This window comes from Mobula birostris, chromosome 24 (assembly GCF_030028105.1).
Source record: "Mobula birostris isolate sMobBir1 chromosome 24, sMobBir1.hap1, whole genome shotgun sequence".
NCBI lineage: Eukaryota > Metazoa > Chordata > Chondrichthyes > Myliobatiformes > Myliobatidae > Mobula > Mobula birostris.
In genome coordinates, this window is record NC_092393.1 from 59,680,675 (window position 1) to 59,699,615 (window position 18,941).

An 18,941-nucleotide genomic window follows, 5' to 3' on the forward strand; every position below is an offset into this window, starting at 1 on the left:
CACGAGGGTGCATTCCATCTGGTCCAGGAGATTTATCTACCCTTAGACTATTCAGCTTCCTGAGTACTTTCTCTGTCATAATTGTGACTGCACACACTTCTCTTCCCTAACACCCTTGAGTGTCCGGTATCCTGCTGTCTTCCTCAGTGAAGACTGATGCAAAATACTTGTTCAGTTCCTCTGCCATCTCCTCATCTCCCATTACAATTTCTCCAGTATCATTTTCTATCGGTCCTATATCTACTCTCACCTGTCTTTTACTCTTTATATACTTGAAAAAGCTTTTAGTATCCTCTTTGATATTATTTGCTAGTTTCCTTTAATAGTTTATCTTTTCTCTCTTAATGACCTTCTTGGTTTCCTTTTGTAAGGTTTTAAAGACTTCCCAATCCTCTGTCTTCCCACTAATTTTTGCTTCCTTGTATGCCCTCTCCTTAGCTTTAACTTTGGCTTTGACTTCTCTTGTCAACCATGGTTGCATCCTTTTTCCACTCGAAAATTTCTTCTTTTTTGGAATATACCTGTCTTGCACATTCCTCATTTCTCGCATAAACTCCAGCCACTGCTGCTCTGCCGCCTTTCCCGCCAGTGTCTCTTTCCAGTCAACTTTGGCCAGTTCCTCTCTCATGCCACTGTAGTTTCCTTTACTCCACTGAAATACCGACACATCAGATTTCGGCTTCTCTTTTTCTAATTTCACAGTGAACTCAATCATGTTATGATCACTGCCTCCTAAGGGTTCCTTCACCTCAATCTCTCCAATCACCTCCGGTTCATTACACAATACCCAATCCAGTACAGCCGATCCCCTAGTGGGCTCAACAACAAGCTGTTCTAAAAAGCCATCTCGCAGACATTCTACAAATTCTCTCTCGAGATTCAGTGCCGACCTGATTTTTCCAATCTACTGGCATGTTAAAATCCCCCACAATTATCATAACACTGCCCTTCTGACAAGCCTTTTCTATTTCCAGTTGTAATTTGTAGTCCACATCCCTGCAGCTGTTTGGAGGCCTATAAATAACTGCCATCAGGGTCCTTTTACCCCTGTTATTCCTTAGCTCAACCCATAAAGATTCTGCACCTTCCAATCCTTTATCACCTCTTTCTAATGATTTAATATCATTCCCTCTCATTTTTTTAGACATCTCTGTGTACCAACCATTGCTCTGAGCTGAAAATTTTTACACAGCCTGAAAACAGCAAAGTGTTTTAAATGTATGTGTTTTGTTTGGTAATATGCGTTCTAAGAATATTTAGAATGAAAATTGAAAACTCTCATGCTTTTGATTTTATTTATTAATTGAAGGGTATAATGAAAAACAGTACACCAAAGAAAGTCCTTCACATTTCGTGAACTTTTTACAGCTGTTCAGCAACAAAGGCCATCTGCACGGGAGTACTTCAGTTACTGTGCGGCCGCACACCAACAAAGCTTAAAGGGAACGGTGCTGCCCACATATGATCCAGTACGCTCCAGACACCTGCCACTCTGTTTAAGGAAAAAAAACTTGCCTCAGACATCCCCTTCAAACTTTTTCCTTCTCACTTTCAACCTTTGCCCTCTAGTATTTGACACTTTGGCCTTGAGGAAAGGACTCTAACTATAATGCCACCGTTAATTTTATAAACTATCCAGTCTCCCCTCAGCCTCCAATAGTATAGCGAAACAAAATGGTCTGATTATCTGCCTTATTGCAATCTGACCTCATTAGCTCTAAACCACAATGCTTGGTGTGGGCTAGTGAATTTGAGTACTAAGTTTGGATTTATTTGTCAAACTTTTTTTTAGCTTTTGGGGATAGTTTTGGGCATGGCGTGGGGAATTTGGGGACAGATTTAGACTCAATCTGGTTTAATATCACTGGTACATTCATGAAATTTGTTATTCTGTTCAAACAGTACAGTGCAATACATTTTTTTAAAAACTAGATTCAATGTACATTTATTATCAAAGTATGCATGCAGTATACAACTCAGATTGGTCTTCTTGCAGATAGCCACGAAACAGAGAAACACCGTGGAACCCACTCACAGAAAACATCGAACAGCCAATGTGCAAACAACACACACACATTGCACAAACAACAAAACACGAACGAATAACAGAATATTAAACATCAAACCACAGAGTCCCTGAAGCAGTCTAGGAATGTTCAGTTCAGCACTGTGTCGATCCGTGACTACAGGCCGCAGAGCCAGTGCGTCCTGATCAAAATCGTGCAAATTAGCAATAAAGGAGCAACCAGAAGCACAAAACGACCTGCAGAGTCCAATCCACAAACTGTGTTGATCAAGCCTGGCCCAAGACCTGAGAGCCCTGCAGCTTCGTCCAGCAGCAGTGAGGGAGAGGGAGAGACCAGTTAAACGTAGGCAGACAGCGCTGAACACCCGCTCACATTCCATTCTCATTCTCATCCTCGTTGATTTCGGTTTTGCTTGCCGCTTTAATCAATGAGCCGGTTGAAAATCAGAGTTGATCATGGGCTTGCAATCTGCCATTTGGCCGCGCACACCCCGCCCTCAATCATACCAAATTCCCTCAGTCAGCCCAAACACACATGATCAAAATGTAAGATAAGGCTCCAACCACACACAGACTAGTAGTAGGAGTATATTTAAAAGATGATGAAGTATTTTTGTGAACTGTCTCCAGTATAGTGTTGTTTGCTAGCGCCATCTAGCCACAAAACTGTAAATTACAATAAGGAATATACAGTGCCTTAAAGTATTCAGCCCACACAACTATTTTTACTGTCTCATTTTCTAATCTAAAATATTTTGAAGTATGATTTTTGAGGTAATCTACAAAGTATTGTGCATTATGTCAAACTAAAAGGAAAATGCCAAAACCCACCGCTGTCTGTTCTCCCTGTGACTGTGTGGGTTTCCTTGGAGTACTCAGTTTTCCTTCCGCAGTCCAAATATATAGTGGTTGATGGCAGGCTGATTGTCCATTGTAAATTGTCCTGTGACTGGGCTAGGGTTACATCAGGGTTGCTGGGTGACGTGGCTTGTAGGGCCTATTCTGCACTGTTTGAAGATTTATTACTAATGCCTCCACAATCTCTTCAGCCATCTCCCTCAGAGCCCTGGGGTGTAGACCATCTGGTCCAGGTGACTTGTCTACCTTCAGATCTTTCAGCTTCCCAAGCACCTTCTGCCTAGTAATGGCAACATCATCACTTCTGCCCCTTGACACTCTTGAACTTCCAGCACACTCCTATGTCTGAACACTTAAATACAGAGATCCTAGATTTAAAAACCTGCTAGCCTCTCCAAAAAACTGAGGAGAAGTTCCTCTTTCAGTAAGGTAATGACCCAAAGCACACTGGCAGAGCAACCATGGAATGGCTTCAAATGAAGAAAATCGATGTCCTTGGGTGACCCAGTCAGGATCCTGACAACCTCATCAAATAACAGGCAAAAACTCAATTTCTGTCCACCACTCCTTCCTTCCTAACCTGGCAATTTTGCAAGGAAGAATAGGCAAATTTTGCTCCATCACGTTGTACAAAGCTAATAGAAACTTATCCAAAAGACTATTGGCTGTAATAGCTGCGAGAGGTGGTTCAACCAAGTACGGAACAAAGGGGGATGAATGCTTTGGAACTGCTGACATCTCAGTTTTTAAATTTTTAGCTTTTCATGCTTTACAATTTTCCCTGTATTTTTTTTTGGGCTCTACAGTGTTTTTCACAGGAGGGAGAGAGAAACCGGGGAATTATAGACCAGTTAGCCTAATGTCGGTGGTGGGGAAACTGCTGGAGTCAGTTATCAAAGATGTGATAACAGCACATTTGGAAAGCGGTGAAATCATCGGACAAAGTCAGCATGGATTTGTGAAAGGAAAATCATGTCTGATGAATCTCAGAATTTTTTGAGGATGTAACTAGTAGAGTGGATAGGGGAGAACCAGTGGATGTGGTATATTTGGATTTTCAAAAGGCTTTTGACAAGGTCCCACACAGGAGATTAGTGTGCAAACTTAAAGCACACGGTATTGGGGGTAAGGTATTGATGTGGATGGAGGATTGGTTAGCAGACAGGAAGCAAAGAGTGGGAATAAACAGGACCTTTTCAGAATGGCAGGCGGCGACTAGTGGGGTACCGCAAGGCTCAGTGCTGGGACCCCAGTTGTTTACAATATATATTAATGACTTGGATGAGGGAATTAAATGCAGCATCTCCAAGTTTGCGGATGACACGAAGCTGGGCGGCAGTGTTAGCTGTGAGGAGGATGCTAAGAGGATGCAGGGTGATTTGGATAGGTTATGGCAAATTCATGGCAAATGCAATTTAATGTGGATAAATGTGAAGTTATCCACTTTGGTGGCAAAAATAGGAAAACAGATTATTATCTGAATGGTGGCCGATTAGGAAAAGGGGAGGTGCAACGAGACCTGGGTGTCATTATACACCAGTCATTGAAAGTGGGCATGCAGGTACAGCAGGCGGTGAAAAAGGTGAATGGTATGCTGGCATTCGTAGCAAGAGGATTCGAGTACAGGAGCAGGGAGGTACTACTGCAGTTGTACAAGGCCTTGGTGAGACCACACCTGGAGTATTGTGTGCAGTTTTGGTCCCCTAATCTGAGGAAAGACATCCTTGCCATAGAGGGAGTACAAAGAAGGTTCACCAGATTGATTCCTGGGATGGCAGGACTTTCATATGAAGAAAGACTGGATGAACTGGGCTTGTAATCGTTGGAAATTAGAAGATTGAGGGGGGATCTGATTGAAACGTATAAAATCCTAAAGGGATTGGACAGGCTAGATGCAGGAAGATTGTTCCCGATGTTGGGGAAGTCCAGAACGAGGGGTCACAGTTTGAGGATAAAGGGGAAGCCTTTTAGGACCGAGATTAGGAAAAACTTCTTCACACAGAGTGGTGAATCTGTGGAATTCTCTGCCACAGGAAACAGTTGAGGCCAGTTCATTGGCTATATTTAAGAGGGAGTTAGATATGGCCCTTGTGGCTCTGGGGATCAGGGGATATGGAGGGAAGGCTGGGGCGGGGTTCTGAGTTGGATGATCAGCCATGATCATAATAAATGGCGGTGCAGGCACGAAGGGCCGAATAGCCTACTCCACCTATTTTCTATGTTTCTAAAAAGGGATGGTGGGTGGGGTGGAGAGTTTCTCCCTTCTGCTGCCTGCGTGAGATGATGAGTCTATCAGGACTTTGAGACTTTTTTTTTTACCATGCCCATAGTCTGCTCTTTATCAAATTATGCTATTGCTTTGCTCTGTTGTAACTATATGTTATAATTATGTGGTTTTGTCAATTTTAGTCTTGGTTTGTCCTGTGTTTCCTTGTGATATCATTCTGGAGGAACGTTGTATCATTTTTTAATGCATGCATTTCTAAATGACAATAAACGAGGACTGAGTGTCCTCATAATCTTAAAAAAAAAACTGCACATAATACTCCAAGTGTGGTCTCAGGAGTGCCTTATAGAGCTTCAACATCACATCCTGCTCTTGTATTCTATACCTCTAGAAATAAATGCCAATATTGCATTTGTCTTCTGCACCAGACTCAACCTTTAGGGTATCCTGCACAAGGACTCTCAAGTCCCTTTGCATCTCTGCATTTTGAATTCTCATCCCCATCTAAATAATAGTCTGCCTGTTTATTTCTTCCACCAAAGTGCATGACCATACACTTTCTAACATTATATTTCATTTGCCACCACTTTGCCCATTCCCTTAAACTATCTAAGTCTCTCTGCAGGCTCTCTGTTTCCCCAACACTATCTGCTCCTCCACCTATCTTTGTATCATCAGTAAATTTAGCCACAAATCTATTAATCCCATTGTCCAAATCATTGACATACATCATAAAAAAAAAATGGTCCCAACACCGACCCTTGTGGAACTCCACTGGTAACTGCCAGCCGGCAGCCAGCCAGAATAGGATCCCCTTATTCCCACACTGTTTTCTGCTGATCAGCCAATGCTCCACCCATGCTAGTAACTTCCTTGTAATTCCTTGGGCTCTTATCTTGCTAAGCAGCCTCATGTGCAGCACGTTGTCGAAGGCCTTCTGAAAATCGAAGTACACCACATCCACTGCATCTGCTTTGTCTACTCTGTTTGTAATTTCCTCAAAAAATTGCAGTATGTTAGTCAGGCAGGATTTTCCTTTCAGGAAACCATGCTGGCTTTGGCCTATCTGTCACATGCCTCCAGGTGTTCTCTAATCTCATCCCTAACAATGGATTCCAACAACTTCCCAACCACTAATGTCAGGCTAACAGGTCTATAGTTTCCTTTCTGCTGCCTCCCACCCTTCTTAAATAGCGAAGTAACATTTGCATTTTCCAGTCATCCAGTACAATGCAAGAATCTATCGATTCTTGAAAGATCATTGTTAATGCCTCTGCAATTTCTCCAGCTACTTCCTTCAGAACTCAAGGGTGCATTCCATCAGGTCCAGGTGATTTGTCCACTCTCAGATCATTAAGCTTCCTGCGCACCTTCTCAGTCGTAATTTTCACTGCACAAACCTCACTTCCCTGACACTCTTGAATGTCTGGTATACTGCAGACGTCTTCCACTGTGAAGACTGATGCAAAATACGCATTCAGTTCCTCTGCATCTCTCATTGCAATATCTCCAGGGTTATTTTGTATTGGTCCTATATCTACCCTCAACACTCTTTTACCCTTTATATATTTAAAAAAAACTTTTAGTATCATCTTTGATATTAGTTGCCAGCTTCCTTTCATAATTCATCTTTTCCTTCCTCATGACTTTCTTAATTACCTTCTGCAAGTTTTTAAAAGCTCCCCAATTCTCTCTTCCCACTAGCTCTGGCTTCCTTGTATGCCCTCTCTTTTGATTTTACTTTGGCCCTGACTTCACTTTTCAGCCACAGTGGTGTCCTCCTTCCATTCAAAAATTTCTTCTTATTTTGAATATATCTGTCTTGGACTTCCCATATTTTTTGCAGAAACTCCAGCCATTGCTGCTTTGCTGTCCTCCTGCTAGTGTCCCTTTCCAGTCAACCTTGGTCAATTCCCCTCTCATGCCATTGTAACTTCCTTTATTCCACTGAAATACCAACACATTGGAATTTAGTTTCTCCTTCTCAGATTTCAAAGTGAACTCAGTCATATTGTGATCACGGTTCCTTAACCTTAAGCTCTCTTACCACCTTCGGATCATTGCACAACTTCCAATCCAGCACAGCCGATTCCCTAGTGGGCTCAACAACAAACTGTTCAAAAAAGCCATCCTTTAGACATTTTACTGGATCTCAAGAGAGAGAATCTGTACTGGCCTGGTTCTCCCAAACCACTTTCATGTTAAAATCCCCAACGATTATCATGACATTGCCCTTCTGACATGCCTTTTCTATCTCTTGCTGTAATTTGTAATCCACATCCCAGCTGCTGTTTGGAGGCCTCCATACAACTGCCATTAGGGTCCTTTTACCCTAGCCATTTCTTAATTCAACCTATAGAGACTACACTTTCTGATCCAATGTCATTCCTTTCTAATGATTTAATATTATTTCTTATACACACGACCACACTCTCCCTCTGCCTACTAACCTGTCTTTCCGATAACACTGTATATCCTTGGATGTGCAGCTCCCAAGTTTCAGAGATGGCCACAATGTCATACTTGCCAATCTGTAGCTGAATTTCAAGATCATCCATTTTATTTTTTATCTTTGTGCATTCAAATACAACACCCTTAGTCCAGTATTTGCTGCTTTCTGTTTTAACTGCATCATGCCTCTCTTGCCCTCTAAATCATCCCACTGGCTGTGATTATGCCTCCTCTCTTACCTGTCCTTTCTATCATCTCTGTTGCATGTTATTTTTGATTTATTTCTGTTTCCCCCTTCCTCAGCCCTATCACTCCAGTTCCCATCCCCCTGCCAAATTAGTTTAAACCCTCCCTAACAGCTCTATTAAACCTGCCTGCTAGGATATTGGACCCCTTTGGGTTTAGGTGTAACCCGTCCTTTTTGTACATGTCGTACCTCCCCCAGAAGAGGCCCCAATGATTCAGGAACCTGAAGCCCTGTCCCCTACGCCAGTTTCTCAGCCACGCATTAATATGCCTGATCAGGCTGTTCTTGACAACTGGGCATCTCAGGCTCTCCATACCTTCTACCCAGGCTTTTGATGACAACATTTATCAAAAAGAAGTGGGATAATAGTGAGGTTAGGTTTTAGGGACAGGGATGAGGGAGAGTTAGAGGTCAAGGGCAGGAACTGGTGTTCGAAGTCCAGGCTGAGCACTCAGTGTTCAAAGGCCGGTGATCCCAGAGGTCAGGTAGGCTTGCATTGGGGGTGGAGACCAGTGATTTCCTCAGCTCGCTAAGTCCAGAGGTGAGGCCTAAAGGTCAAAGTACCATGATCAGTGAATTTAGGGGTGAAATTCTGCCAAAGTTCGAAGTCCAGAGGTAGAGGCCTGAATGTTGAAGCCCCAGAGTTGACGTGTCTGAGGGTGTGACAGTACTGGAAGGGTTTGGGGTGATAAACATACAGGATACCTCATTGGTTTTTGTTGCTCATTACCTGCAGTGCATTTTACTGAAATATCTGACCCCTCTCTCCATTAAACCAGTTTGCCTGAAATCCCTTCCCTAGTGGAGGTGCCGTGTTTATCGGTCCAGTTGGACGAATCTTTCCTTGATTTTGTCAAGAACCGAATCTCCAGCCATGGAGTTATAGCGTCTCAGCCTCCTGTCCAGTTAGAGGAACTGACAGAGAGGCCAGGAGGAATTCTTGTCCGATGGTGCAAGGTGAGCAGATCTCCAGTGAGGCTCCTGTATTTCCTCACTCTTCCCTCTCCTTTTATCTGTCTGTAGCTCCTGCAGTCTCTTCACGTCCACCTAATATAATCAACAGCAGTTAGTCTGGTGTGGGCTTCAATCCGATTTGGGAGCTTATCTGAAACGTGCTGTCCCTATGGGCGTAGATGGTCTATTCAGGCCTTTCAGCATTGTTCTTCCTTCCCTCAAACACAAAAAAATCTTTTTTTATAAAAGAGTAACTTATGTCACATGTACATTGAAACACACAGTGAAATGCATCATTTGCGTCAATGACTGCTCCAGCCTGTGGATTGTACTGGGGGCATCCCACAAGTGTCGCCACGCTTCCAGTGCCAACATAGCATTCCCACAACTTGCTAACCCTAACTCGTACGTCTTGGGAATGTGGGAGGAAATGAGAGCTTGCAGAGCAAATCCATGTGGTCATGGGAGAACATACAGACAGCGGTAGGAATTGAATGCCGATTGCATTCGCTGGCGCTGTAAAGCATTATGTGATCCATGAAGCTCCTGTGATACTCATTCATTTGGATGAAGGCAGCAGATTGAGAGAGCAGAGGTTAAAATCCAGATCATGTTCCTTTCCATTAGAAGGGCTGTTTTACCATCAGTTCAGGGAATCTATCCTGGCTTCTGGGAGCTGGTTAAGCTCATCTCGTTCAAGGTGACAGGGCAGCTTTGACTTGGGAATGCATCAGCTGTTCCCCCACCGTGCAAAGTCAAGTTTATTGTCAGCTGGACAAGAACTGTACGTGTAGGTGCAGATGCAATGAAAAACTTACTTGCAGCAGTTCACGGGCACAGAGCATCATGTAACCACCACTCATAAGACACACACACACAATGCTGGGGGAACTCAGCAGGTCAGGCAGCATCTATGGAGGGGAATAAAGAGTTAACATTTTGTGCTGAGACCCTTCATCAGGACTCCAGCCAGTCCTGGTGAAGGGTTTTGGTTTGAAACATCGTGTCCAACAATGACAGGAGACCTGTTTGGGAGAGTTATCGAAGTGGAAATGCCATTGCACTGGGGCAGCTGCACCCTCCTGACCTCAGACGTTCAGGTCTGGTGATACCAACAAGTGTTGCAGTGGATGACCATAACATCTTCTATCTCTTGCCATCCCCTTTGCTCTCCACAGAGCACTGCGGTATTGCCTTCCTGGCTGTTGGATCTCACTGTAGATCTCGTCTACCTAGACTACCAGAGCTGAGGACAGTTATGCCCCTATCTCACCATGGTATGAGGCTGCATCATGTACACATAGCTACAGATGAGACGCAGAATGTAAGGTATACGTAAACTATACATGACAGTGAATAGAAATGAAGGCTAGCGGAGCAAGAAGCACTATCGTGGTAGTGTTCTGTTGCAGTGGTAGGCAGAAGGTTGGCTGGGTTGGTTCAAGAATTGACTAGTAGAAGGGAAGTAACTGTTCTCAAATCAGGTGCTGTGAGACTTCAGGCTTCCGTACCTCCTGCCCAACAGCAGCAATGAGACAAGTGGTACAGTAGTTAGCGGTTATTGTAGCACTTTTCAATCACCACTGAGAGTTTGCGTGATCTCCCAGTGCGATTCCTCCCACATTCTAAAGACATACAGGTTAGGGTCAGTAAATTGTGAGCATGTGATGTTGCGGCTGGAAGCACGATGACACTTGTGTTTAAAAATGCAAACACGAGGAAATCTGCAGATGCTGGAAACTCAAGCAACACACATCAAAGTTGCTGGTGAATGCAGCAGGCCAGGCAGCATCTTTAGGAAGGGGTACAGTCGACGTTTCAGGCCGAGACCCTTTGTCAGGACTCATAAAGGGTCTCAGCCTGAAATGTTGACTGTACCTCTTCCTAGAGATGCTGCCTGGCCTGCTGCGTTCATCAGCAACTTTGATGTGTGTTACATGACACGTGTACTTTGGTCATTGACGCAACAGCACATTTCAATCTGTTTCAATGCAGAAGTGAGAAATAAAGTTGATTTTTAAAGATGGCCTGGTATAGGTTTAAAGATGGTGGGGAGGAGTGCCGGTGAGTGGGATTTGAACTGTGCGTGAGTGCTATGGAGATGGGGAGGAGCAGTTCTTTTGTGTGACGTGAGTTGTGTGCTCTGTTTTCAGGAAGATGATGACTTTGTGCCTCAGGAATATCGGTTACAGTTCTGTAAAAGTGCATCTGGCCACTTTGAGGATGTCTACAGCGGACCCGACACAGAGTTCGTTGTCTTGCACCTCGACCCGAATGTCAACTACACCTTCCGTGTGTGTGCCCGGGGGGAGGGCCACTCAGAGTGGAGCCCATGGAGCATTCCACAGATGGCACACACCACCCTGAGTGCGCACGGTCAGTCAGCACTTCTGTCTCATCTCCTCCGTATGACAGGTCAGCCCACAAGTCTTGCACCCACTGAATGAATGTAACGGTCCTCTGCTCACTAACCCCACTGGTGCAGTAGGAGCAGTGATGGTGCTCCTGATGTCCTCTCCGCTACCCCGTCAGCCCTTGCTGTGACAAGGTATGCCTCTCCCTCAATGACGTTATGACACAGGTACCCACTGCCCATGTGTGCCACCGTGACATAGGCACACCTCACTTCTCAGCAGGAGCATTGCCTGTTTTTTTTTTTCCTCCACTCCTCCCAACGCTGCTCTCCCGCCCCCTCTGCTGCAGAGAGGAGTAAATCTGCTTGGATGGAGGGGGGGGACTGCCGTAGAGATGGGATGGGCCCCTCTCATCAGGCGGAGGCCAGAGGGCTGCTGATGGATGTGCAATTCCTGATGATGCTTGCACCTCAACACTGAACTTTCTCCGCAGAGTGGATCACGGGTTGCGAAGGCTTCAGTCTCAGCAGCCGCAGGGACATGGCGTTGAGGAATGACTCCCCTACTTGCAGTGTGTTGTACTCCAAGGAGCCCACCTACACCAGCGGGCAGACCCTGACCTTCCGGTGAGTTGTTTATGGCCAAATTCTTGACTTCATTCTGTACATTTACCACAACTGTCATCGGTTTCAGCATTGACAAAATAGGTGAAGTGACTTGTATTGAGTTTCTGGTACAAAAGGCAATCAGTTTGACAACATCACAACTTAGGAAACAGCCAATGAAAGCCCTTTCATGCCCTTGAGACTGTTCTGGCATTCATTAAGACTCTATTGGAATCGGTTTATCATTGTCACAACTCCTGAGGGTTACAGTGAAAACTTGGCTTGCATACTGTTCGTATAGATCAATTTATTTTGGTTGCCTCACCAATAGGAAGGATGTGGAAGCTTCAGAGAGGGTGCAGGGGACATTTATCAGGATGCTGCCTGGATCAGAGAGCATATCTTATATAGGTTGAGTGAGTAAGGGCTTTTCTCTTTGGGGTAAAGCAGGGTGAAAGGTGATTTGAGAGATGTGTACAAGATGATATGAGGCATACAATGACTTTTTCCCCCCAAGGTGTAAATAGCTAATGAGGGGACATAGTTTAAGGTGATTGGAGGAAAGCACAGGGGGATTGTCAGAGGCAAGTTTTTTTTTAAGAGTGGTGGGTGCATGGGTGGTGGTAGAGGCAGATACACCTAGGGACATTTAAGAGACTTAAACACAAGAGATTCTGCAGAATCTGGAAATCCAAAGGAGAACACACACAATGCTGGAGGAACTCAGCAGGTCAAGCAATTTCTATGGAGAGATTCTCAGAGACACATGCATGAAAGAAAAATCGAAGGTTAAGTGGAAGGGAAAGGTCAGAGTAGGTTTAAAAAGTCACCACAAAACATTGTTGGCCAAAGGGCCTGTACTGTTCTATGACTGGGGATTGGGGGCTGGAAGGGCAAGGGGAACATTACCCACTGGATCACAACCTGAGGAAAGGGATGTTTTACATAGCATAGTGGGCTCCCAGTTCAACTCTATGGAGACCGAGACCCCACCTTGTTGGTTGGGTCAAGTTCATCGCTGTTCTGGGAAAAGACTGCCTGGTAGACAGGAAAGCATTCCCTTTCCTGCTCCCACCCACCAGTCCCCAGGCATAAGGCTGTGAATTCCAAACCCACTCCCAATCGATTGATCCCTTAGTCTCTGACAATAAAGCAGATTCCCTCCCTCTGGTGCCCCTTCTCTTTCCCTATCTTCCATGGTCCCCTGCCCTTTTCTTTCAGATTCCTCCTTCAGCCCTCTACCTCTTCCACTGATCACCTCCCAACTTGTCACTTCAACCCCCTGTCCCACATTCCCACTCACCTGGTCTCACCTATCACCTGCCAGTTTGTACTAATCTCCTCTTCCTCTCCCACCCCCCCCCACTTATTCTGGCTTCTGTCCCCTTCCTTTCCAGTCTTGATGAAGGGTCTCAGCCCAAAATGTTAACTGTTTATTCCCCTCCACAGATGCTGCCTGACCTGAGGTCCTCCAGCGTTTTGAGAGTGAAGCAGATACCCTCATCTTTTATCTCTCTGCAATAACAACCAGTCTGCTGGAGGAATGGGGTGGGTCAGGCAGCATCTGTGGGAGGACCAGACCTGTTAACATTTCATTTCAAAATCCTGGATCGGGACCGTAAGTGTTGACGATTCCTTTCCTTCCACAGATGCTGCTCGACCTTCTGAGTTTCCCCCAGCAGACTGCAATTACTTGAAATTAGAACAATATTGTATCTTCATTTTATCTCTCGTTATTGGAGGCCTCACATACCAGCTGCTGCTACTACAACGTAAACTGCATCTGTGTTGCCTTGGAAAGCTCCAAGATGGTGGGTGGTGTGGAATTTACTTGTCACTGACCCTTGTTCTGAGGAATACTCTCTTTTGCCTCTGCTGCCAGGATGGAGGCAACGGGCCTGCCAGACAAGCGGGACAGTATTGGAGTGTGTGTCGAGCCCCAGAATGGGTGTGACTCACTACAGAGGGATAAAGCTGTGTGCATCAGCTCCAACGGTAATGAAACTTGCCCTTTATTATTTACAAGGATGTTGCCAGGACCTGAGTTAAAGGGAAAGGTTGAACAAGTTATAACTTTATTCCTCAAGTGTGGGAGAATGAGGGGAGATTTGAGAGGTATGCAAAATTGAGGGGTATAGATAGGATAAATGCAAGTTTTTTCCACTGGGGCTTGATGAGATTTGAACTAGTGGTCATGAGGTGAAAAATTTTGGGGGAACTTGAAGGGGTTCTTCACTCAGAGGATGGTCGAGTGTAGAACAAGCTGCCAGTGGAAGTGTGTTTGATTGCAACATTTGAGAAGAATAAATAAATACATGGATGGGAGGGCGATGGTTCAGGTGCAAGTCGATGGGAATAAGCAGACTAGATGGGTGAAAGGGCCTGTCCTATGGGGTCTTTGATTACACTGGCTGTTTTACCAAGGCACCAAGAAATATAGACAGAGTCAGTGGAGGGGCGGCTGGTTCCTGTGATATGCTGAGCTGTGTCAACTGTCAGTTCTCTGTAACTGGATCCTTACTAATGTTACCATTGCTGTCTCTCCTTACTGGTTGTGGTCTGCTCGTCAGGAACTGGTAGCAGAATTGGATATGCTTCCAATCAGCTGGGAGCTTACCAGTTGTCTGAAAACTTGCATATCATCCTGACTAACTTGGGCTTCTGTAATATTTTCTAAGGCTGGTGGTATTGCCAGCAAGGCTAACATTTAATTTCCACACACACCTACCCTCAGCAAAGGTATTCGCTATCTGGAATGGTCGCCATCTTCATGAAAATGACTGTTCCATACAGTCATAAATTCTAAGCCGGGATGGGGTGCAACTTCCAGGGGGATATTTCCTGAGCATCTTGATGTCCAGGTGGAGGATGTGGCCTGTTTAGTGGCTGCTCTGACACAGTGTCCCACTCCTGTCCGTTGGGGCTTTGCTCATCACTCTTTACCAGTGTCTCTGTGCGATGGAGGGAACCTGGGAAATTCTCATCCCAGGATCCTCTCCCTTTAACCTGCTCCTTCCACTGGGGTGGTCTTTTTAAGTTTCAGAATGTGAGTAATTCATTGGCAGTGATACACTGAAGGTCAAGGTGAGATCTTTAGTCCTTTAGCCATGACTAACACAGTGAGGATGTGCAGGGGGCAGCTCGCAATTATCACTTCTGCCACCAACACAGAATGCCCACAACTTACTAACCCTGTAAGTCTTTGGGATGTGAGACGAAACCCATGCAGTCATGGGGAGAATTCCTTACTGTTAGCGATGGGAATTGAACCTGGGTCATAGTCATGACTGTTAGTCGTTGACACAAACCACGCATTTCACTGTGTATTCCCAATGTACATGTAACAAATAAAACCAATATCTATATTTAAAAGTTTTCTTTCTTTTCAACACTTCTAAAAATATATTAAGCCATGTTAAGTATCTGAATTTTTCTTGTGAAGATATCAAGAATACATTTAAACATTTTCCAGGTTGAAACAGTAACAGGGATAGCTGAGTCTCTCCTTGTTGGGAGAGAAGTGTTTGGTGCTGGAAGTATGGAGTTAACGTTTGTTTATTCCTTTTCTTGTTTATTCCTTTTCAGGGGCAGTATTTGTGAATGGCAAAGAAATGACTAATCAACTTCCTTGTGTTTCCACTGGATCCTTGGTTACTTTCGACATGGAAGTGGTTAGCTTTGGTTCTGCCAATGATGCTGCTAGCTTCAAACTTCGAGTGATTATCAGCTCAGGGAACCGGGAAGTGGTGTTTGACTGGTTGCTGGACCAGCCCTGTGAGGCATTGTACTTTGGTTGTTCCTTTGTGTACCCTGGCTGGAAAGTGCTGGTCTTTTAAGACTCTGAGGGCCAAGTCCTCATTTTTAACAGCATCTGTTGGGACTGAAATCTGTCTACTCAGACTTGTGCAAAGCAGGCGCCTCTCCATAAAGAATGGTCCTCATATTCCACTATGACAGCCTGTAATTGGAAAGTCCTTGAGTTATTGGAGGTGTTTTGCTTGTGGGATTGAGAAGGGATAAGAAGCAATGTTGTCACCTTTCAAGGCTTTTTTAAAGATGTATTAAGGCAAGTGAAAGTACCTGAATTTTCTTGAGAAAAAGATTATTATAATACTCTTTATATAGATTCTCCAGGCTGATACAAGGATCTGTGGAGAACGATGTACTGATTCTGAAGTGAATGTTTATTCAGTTAATAGCCAAGACGAAGGTTGCAGTTAGTGTGTGTGGACAAGTTGCCCATTGTGACATTTGGATTTTAGACATTAGTGCCAATGTGAGAGATGAGAAAGTGCCAGAGTGCTCATCCTCATCCTGCATTGTTCTTCACATGTTTCACTATCAGCTTTGTCCAGGGATGCTTCAAAATGAAAGAAATGTCAGTATTTGCGTTCCTTACAGCCCTCCAGACGCTGTCTCGCATCTGGTTCAACTGTTTGCAGCTGCTGTCCAGCCGAAGTTGTTCATGTGAACTACAAATGGGCTCAGCTCTACCTTAAAACAGCTTAGGAACAAATGTGAACTATTTTAATGATTTTATATTATTATACTTTAATATTTTACCCTATTTTTTCCCCTGTAAATGGCAAGTGCAATTGAAAGTATTTAAAATATAAAAGATAACATTTATTATTTTAACTAGATTGTCCTATTAGATATAAAGTAACTTTCCCAAGACATGAATAGTCCCCAAGCTTATTACTCAGTGAATCAAGGCCATTCATTCCGTTGGTCTAGTTATTTGATAGTGTGTTCAGGGCTGGAGATTTGGCAAAACCTGTTCACTTGTGGATATGTGAAACAGTATATTGTGGTTAATGTACAAATTAATATTTTAAAACGTGGCCTGAAACTACATGGCAGATATGATTGCTCCTAAAGACTGAACATACCTGACAACAGAAGGGTGGTGGGACAGGGTGCTAGCTGAGTGTTCAGACCACAAATGTTGAAGCTTTGTTTTAAATTTCCAAGGCCGGTGCAGTAGCTTTTTTTAAAAAATGAATAATCCTTTCTGTGCTCCATCAGAAGACGTCCTGAGTTCAGAGGAGTGAGTTTTGGAACCATGTGCTGCCTGGAATCTCTTCTGGTCAGTTTGAGAGTATATTCTAAGTTGCTAAGTAGAAATGGTTGACTCTGAACTGGTGAAATTCCTTTAATGTGAAATTGTTTGCACTTTTTTTGTATGATCAGGGCAATCCTGTGTTGGAAAGGGAATGAAGATGTCTTGGTGAAGTGGGCCGTCACTGAATCATTGTAAAGTGTCCAATTACGTTAATTGCTGTGCGTGTATTTAGTGAAAACTACTTGTACAACGTTACAACTTGCCTGGGATGCGCTGCTTGTATCTGTTGGCAAGAGACTGTATTTAATGTATTGAATTTAAATACAATTTCTACTCTGCATATTATCAGAAAAACAAGCAGAAATATTTTATAGAATGACTTGGTGTGGAATGCACCCAAAATATTTAGAAACTCAATGAAAAGTGCCTTTGTGTTATAAACAGCAGTTGTTAGACAATCGGAATATTTAAAAGTGCCTGTATGCTTACCACTTGTCCTGAGAACTGCATCTTCTAATATGATGGATAATTTTAAGACTGAATTGTTGGTTTTATTATGTATACTTGAAAACCTCACTAGCATGCTAACCAGGTCTGATTGGACTGCATGGTGTGGTGCTTAAACTTGTCATTTTTCATGGATCAGTGTCAGCCATAGGATACTCTGTAGGCTAAGATAACATGCTGTCAAAGTTATTGTATCCTCTGGACTTGAGTTTTGAAAGGGCTTTTGGTTGAGTGGAGATAATGCTGGTCTTCAACAAAAAAAAATTAGTATCACAGCTAAGGCAGTTGCTGGAAAAGCATGCTTCCCCTCTATAAATAGCTGATTTCAGTGATGTGGCTTTGAAAGCCAATCCTATACTGTAATTTTACATAAAGATGTTTGTTAGCAATGCAGTGCCAGTTAGTGTTTTTTCCTGTCATGACTGAATTTTGATTTATTAAAGAATCTGAACTTCAGCTTGGTCAGGGTCTTCTTTGCTACCTTTTACCTCTCATCTGTCTAAAGTGTATTGCAGTAAGCATTTTCTAATAAAGTGAAAGTACACAAAAAAATCAGTAATTGCTTGTCTCACTTGGTTCCTCAGTGTGTACAAGGCACAGGAATGAAACTGGTGTCACCATTTCACTTTGAATAATGGGAGGGATATGGTATTAGGGAGAATAATAGTTCAGCACCTACTGGATGGGTCTACAAACACAAATGGGACAGCAAAATGGAACATAGAACATAGAATAGTACAGCACACTACAGGCGCTTTGGTCCACAATGTTGTGCCGACCCTCAAACCCTGGAGGCATACAATTTTTTCTGAATGGTGTTAAACAATTTGCATTCATGAATTTGACTTAGCCACAACTGAAGAGGGCAGAGCCTTCTAACTAGGGACAGCATGTCACAGATGCACATGGTGTATAAATCAGTAGCTCTAGCAGAAGTGGTAACACCAACATAGGACGGAGGTGGTATTGTACCTTGCTTTCATAGGTCAAGGGAAATGGAATATACATCATTCTGTAACAATGGTTAGGCCGTATATGGAGCATTGCTCACAATTCTGGTTGCCACCATGTGGTAAGGATATGACTGCATTGGAGAGGGCGCAGAGGAGATGCATCACAATGATCCCTGGGATGGAGTATTTCAATTCAGAATGAATACCTAACAAACATACAAAAGTGACCTATAAACAGGAAGAAACCTTTCCCCATGGCTGAAACGGTCCAGAACCAGAGGGGACAGTAGAGTCAAATACAATCAATAGATGGATACAGAGCTAATGGGGATAGTGCTCGGCAGAATATCAGCATAGGATTTGTCTGCTTCTATGGTATGTTTTTAATGCACTTACACATTCCTTTCTAAAGGAAGCGAAATCAGAGGGTGGGATTCCTTAAAGGTTAACTTCCAGGTTGAAGAGGTGGTGAGCAGGGCAAATACAATATTAGCATTCATTTCAAGAGGACTAGAATATAAAAAGGATGTAATACTGAGGCTTTATAAGAAACTAGTCAGACTACATTTGGAGTACAGTATTGGAGATCAGTTTAACTAGCAAGGGGTGTGCTGTCATTGGAGCAGTCCAGGGGTGATTTATGAGAATGGTCCCTGAAATGAAAGGGAATTTGAATGTACTCATGAGTTTACAA

General features: G+C 43.7%; 1 protein-coding gene across 4 annotated transcripts in view; it reads left to right on the forward strand.

The window, feature by feature from the left end:
- The window catches only part of crlf3 (cytokine receptor-like factor 3), a 73,459-nt gene extending 55,709 nt beyond the window's left edge, over window positions 1-17,750 (forward strand). The window contains exons 5-11 of one of the 4 annotated variants that reach the window (XR_011883018.1): window positions 8,589-8,766; window positions 10,917-11,139; window positions 11,611-11,743; window positions 13,605-13,717; window positions 15,308-15,788; window positions 16,751-16,811; window positions 16,916-17,750. Coding sequence is in view for 1 of the 4 variants with exons in the window: in XM_072242129.1 (XP_072098230.1) it covers window positions 8,589-8,766; window positions 10,917-11,139; window positions 11,611-11,743; window positions 13,605-13,717; window positions 15,308-15,558 (898 nt within the window). In the remaining 3 variants the exon portion in view is untranslated. Of the gene's footprint in view, window positions 1-8,588; window positions 8,767-10,916; window positions 11,140-11,610; window positions 11,744-13,604; window positions 13,718-15,307 lie in introns of all 4 variants that reach the window. The other 3 variants (XR_011883017.1, XR_011883015.1, XM_072242129.1) reach the window with 3 other exon arrangements.
- The last annotated feature ends 1,191 nt before the right edge of the window (window positions 17,751-18,941 follow it).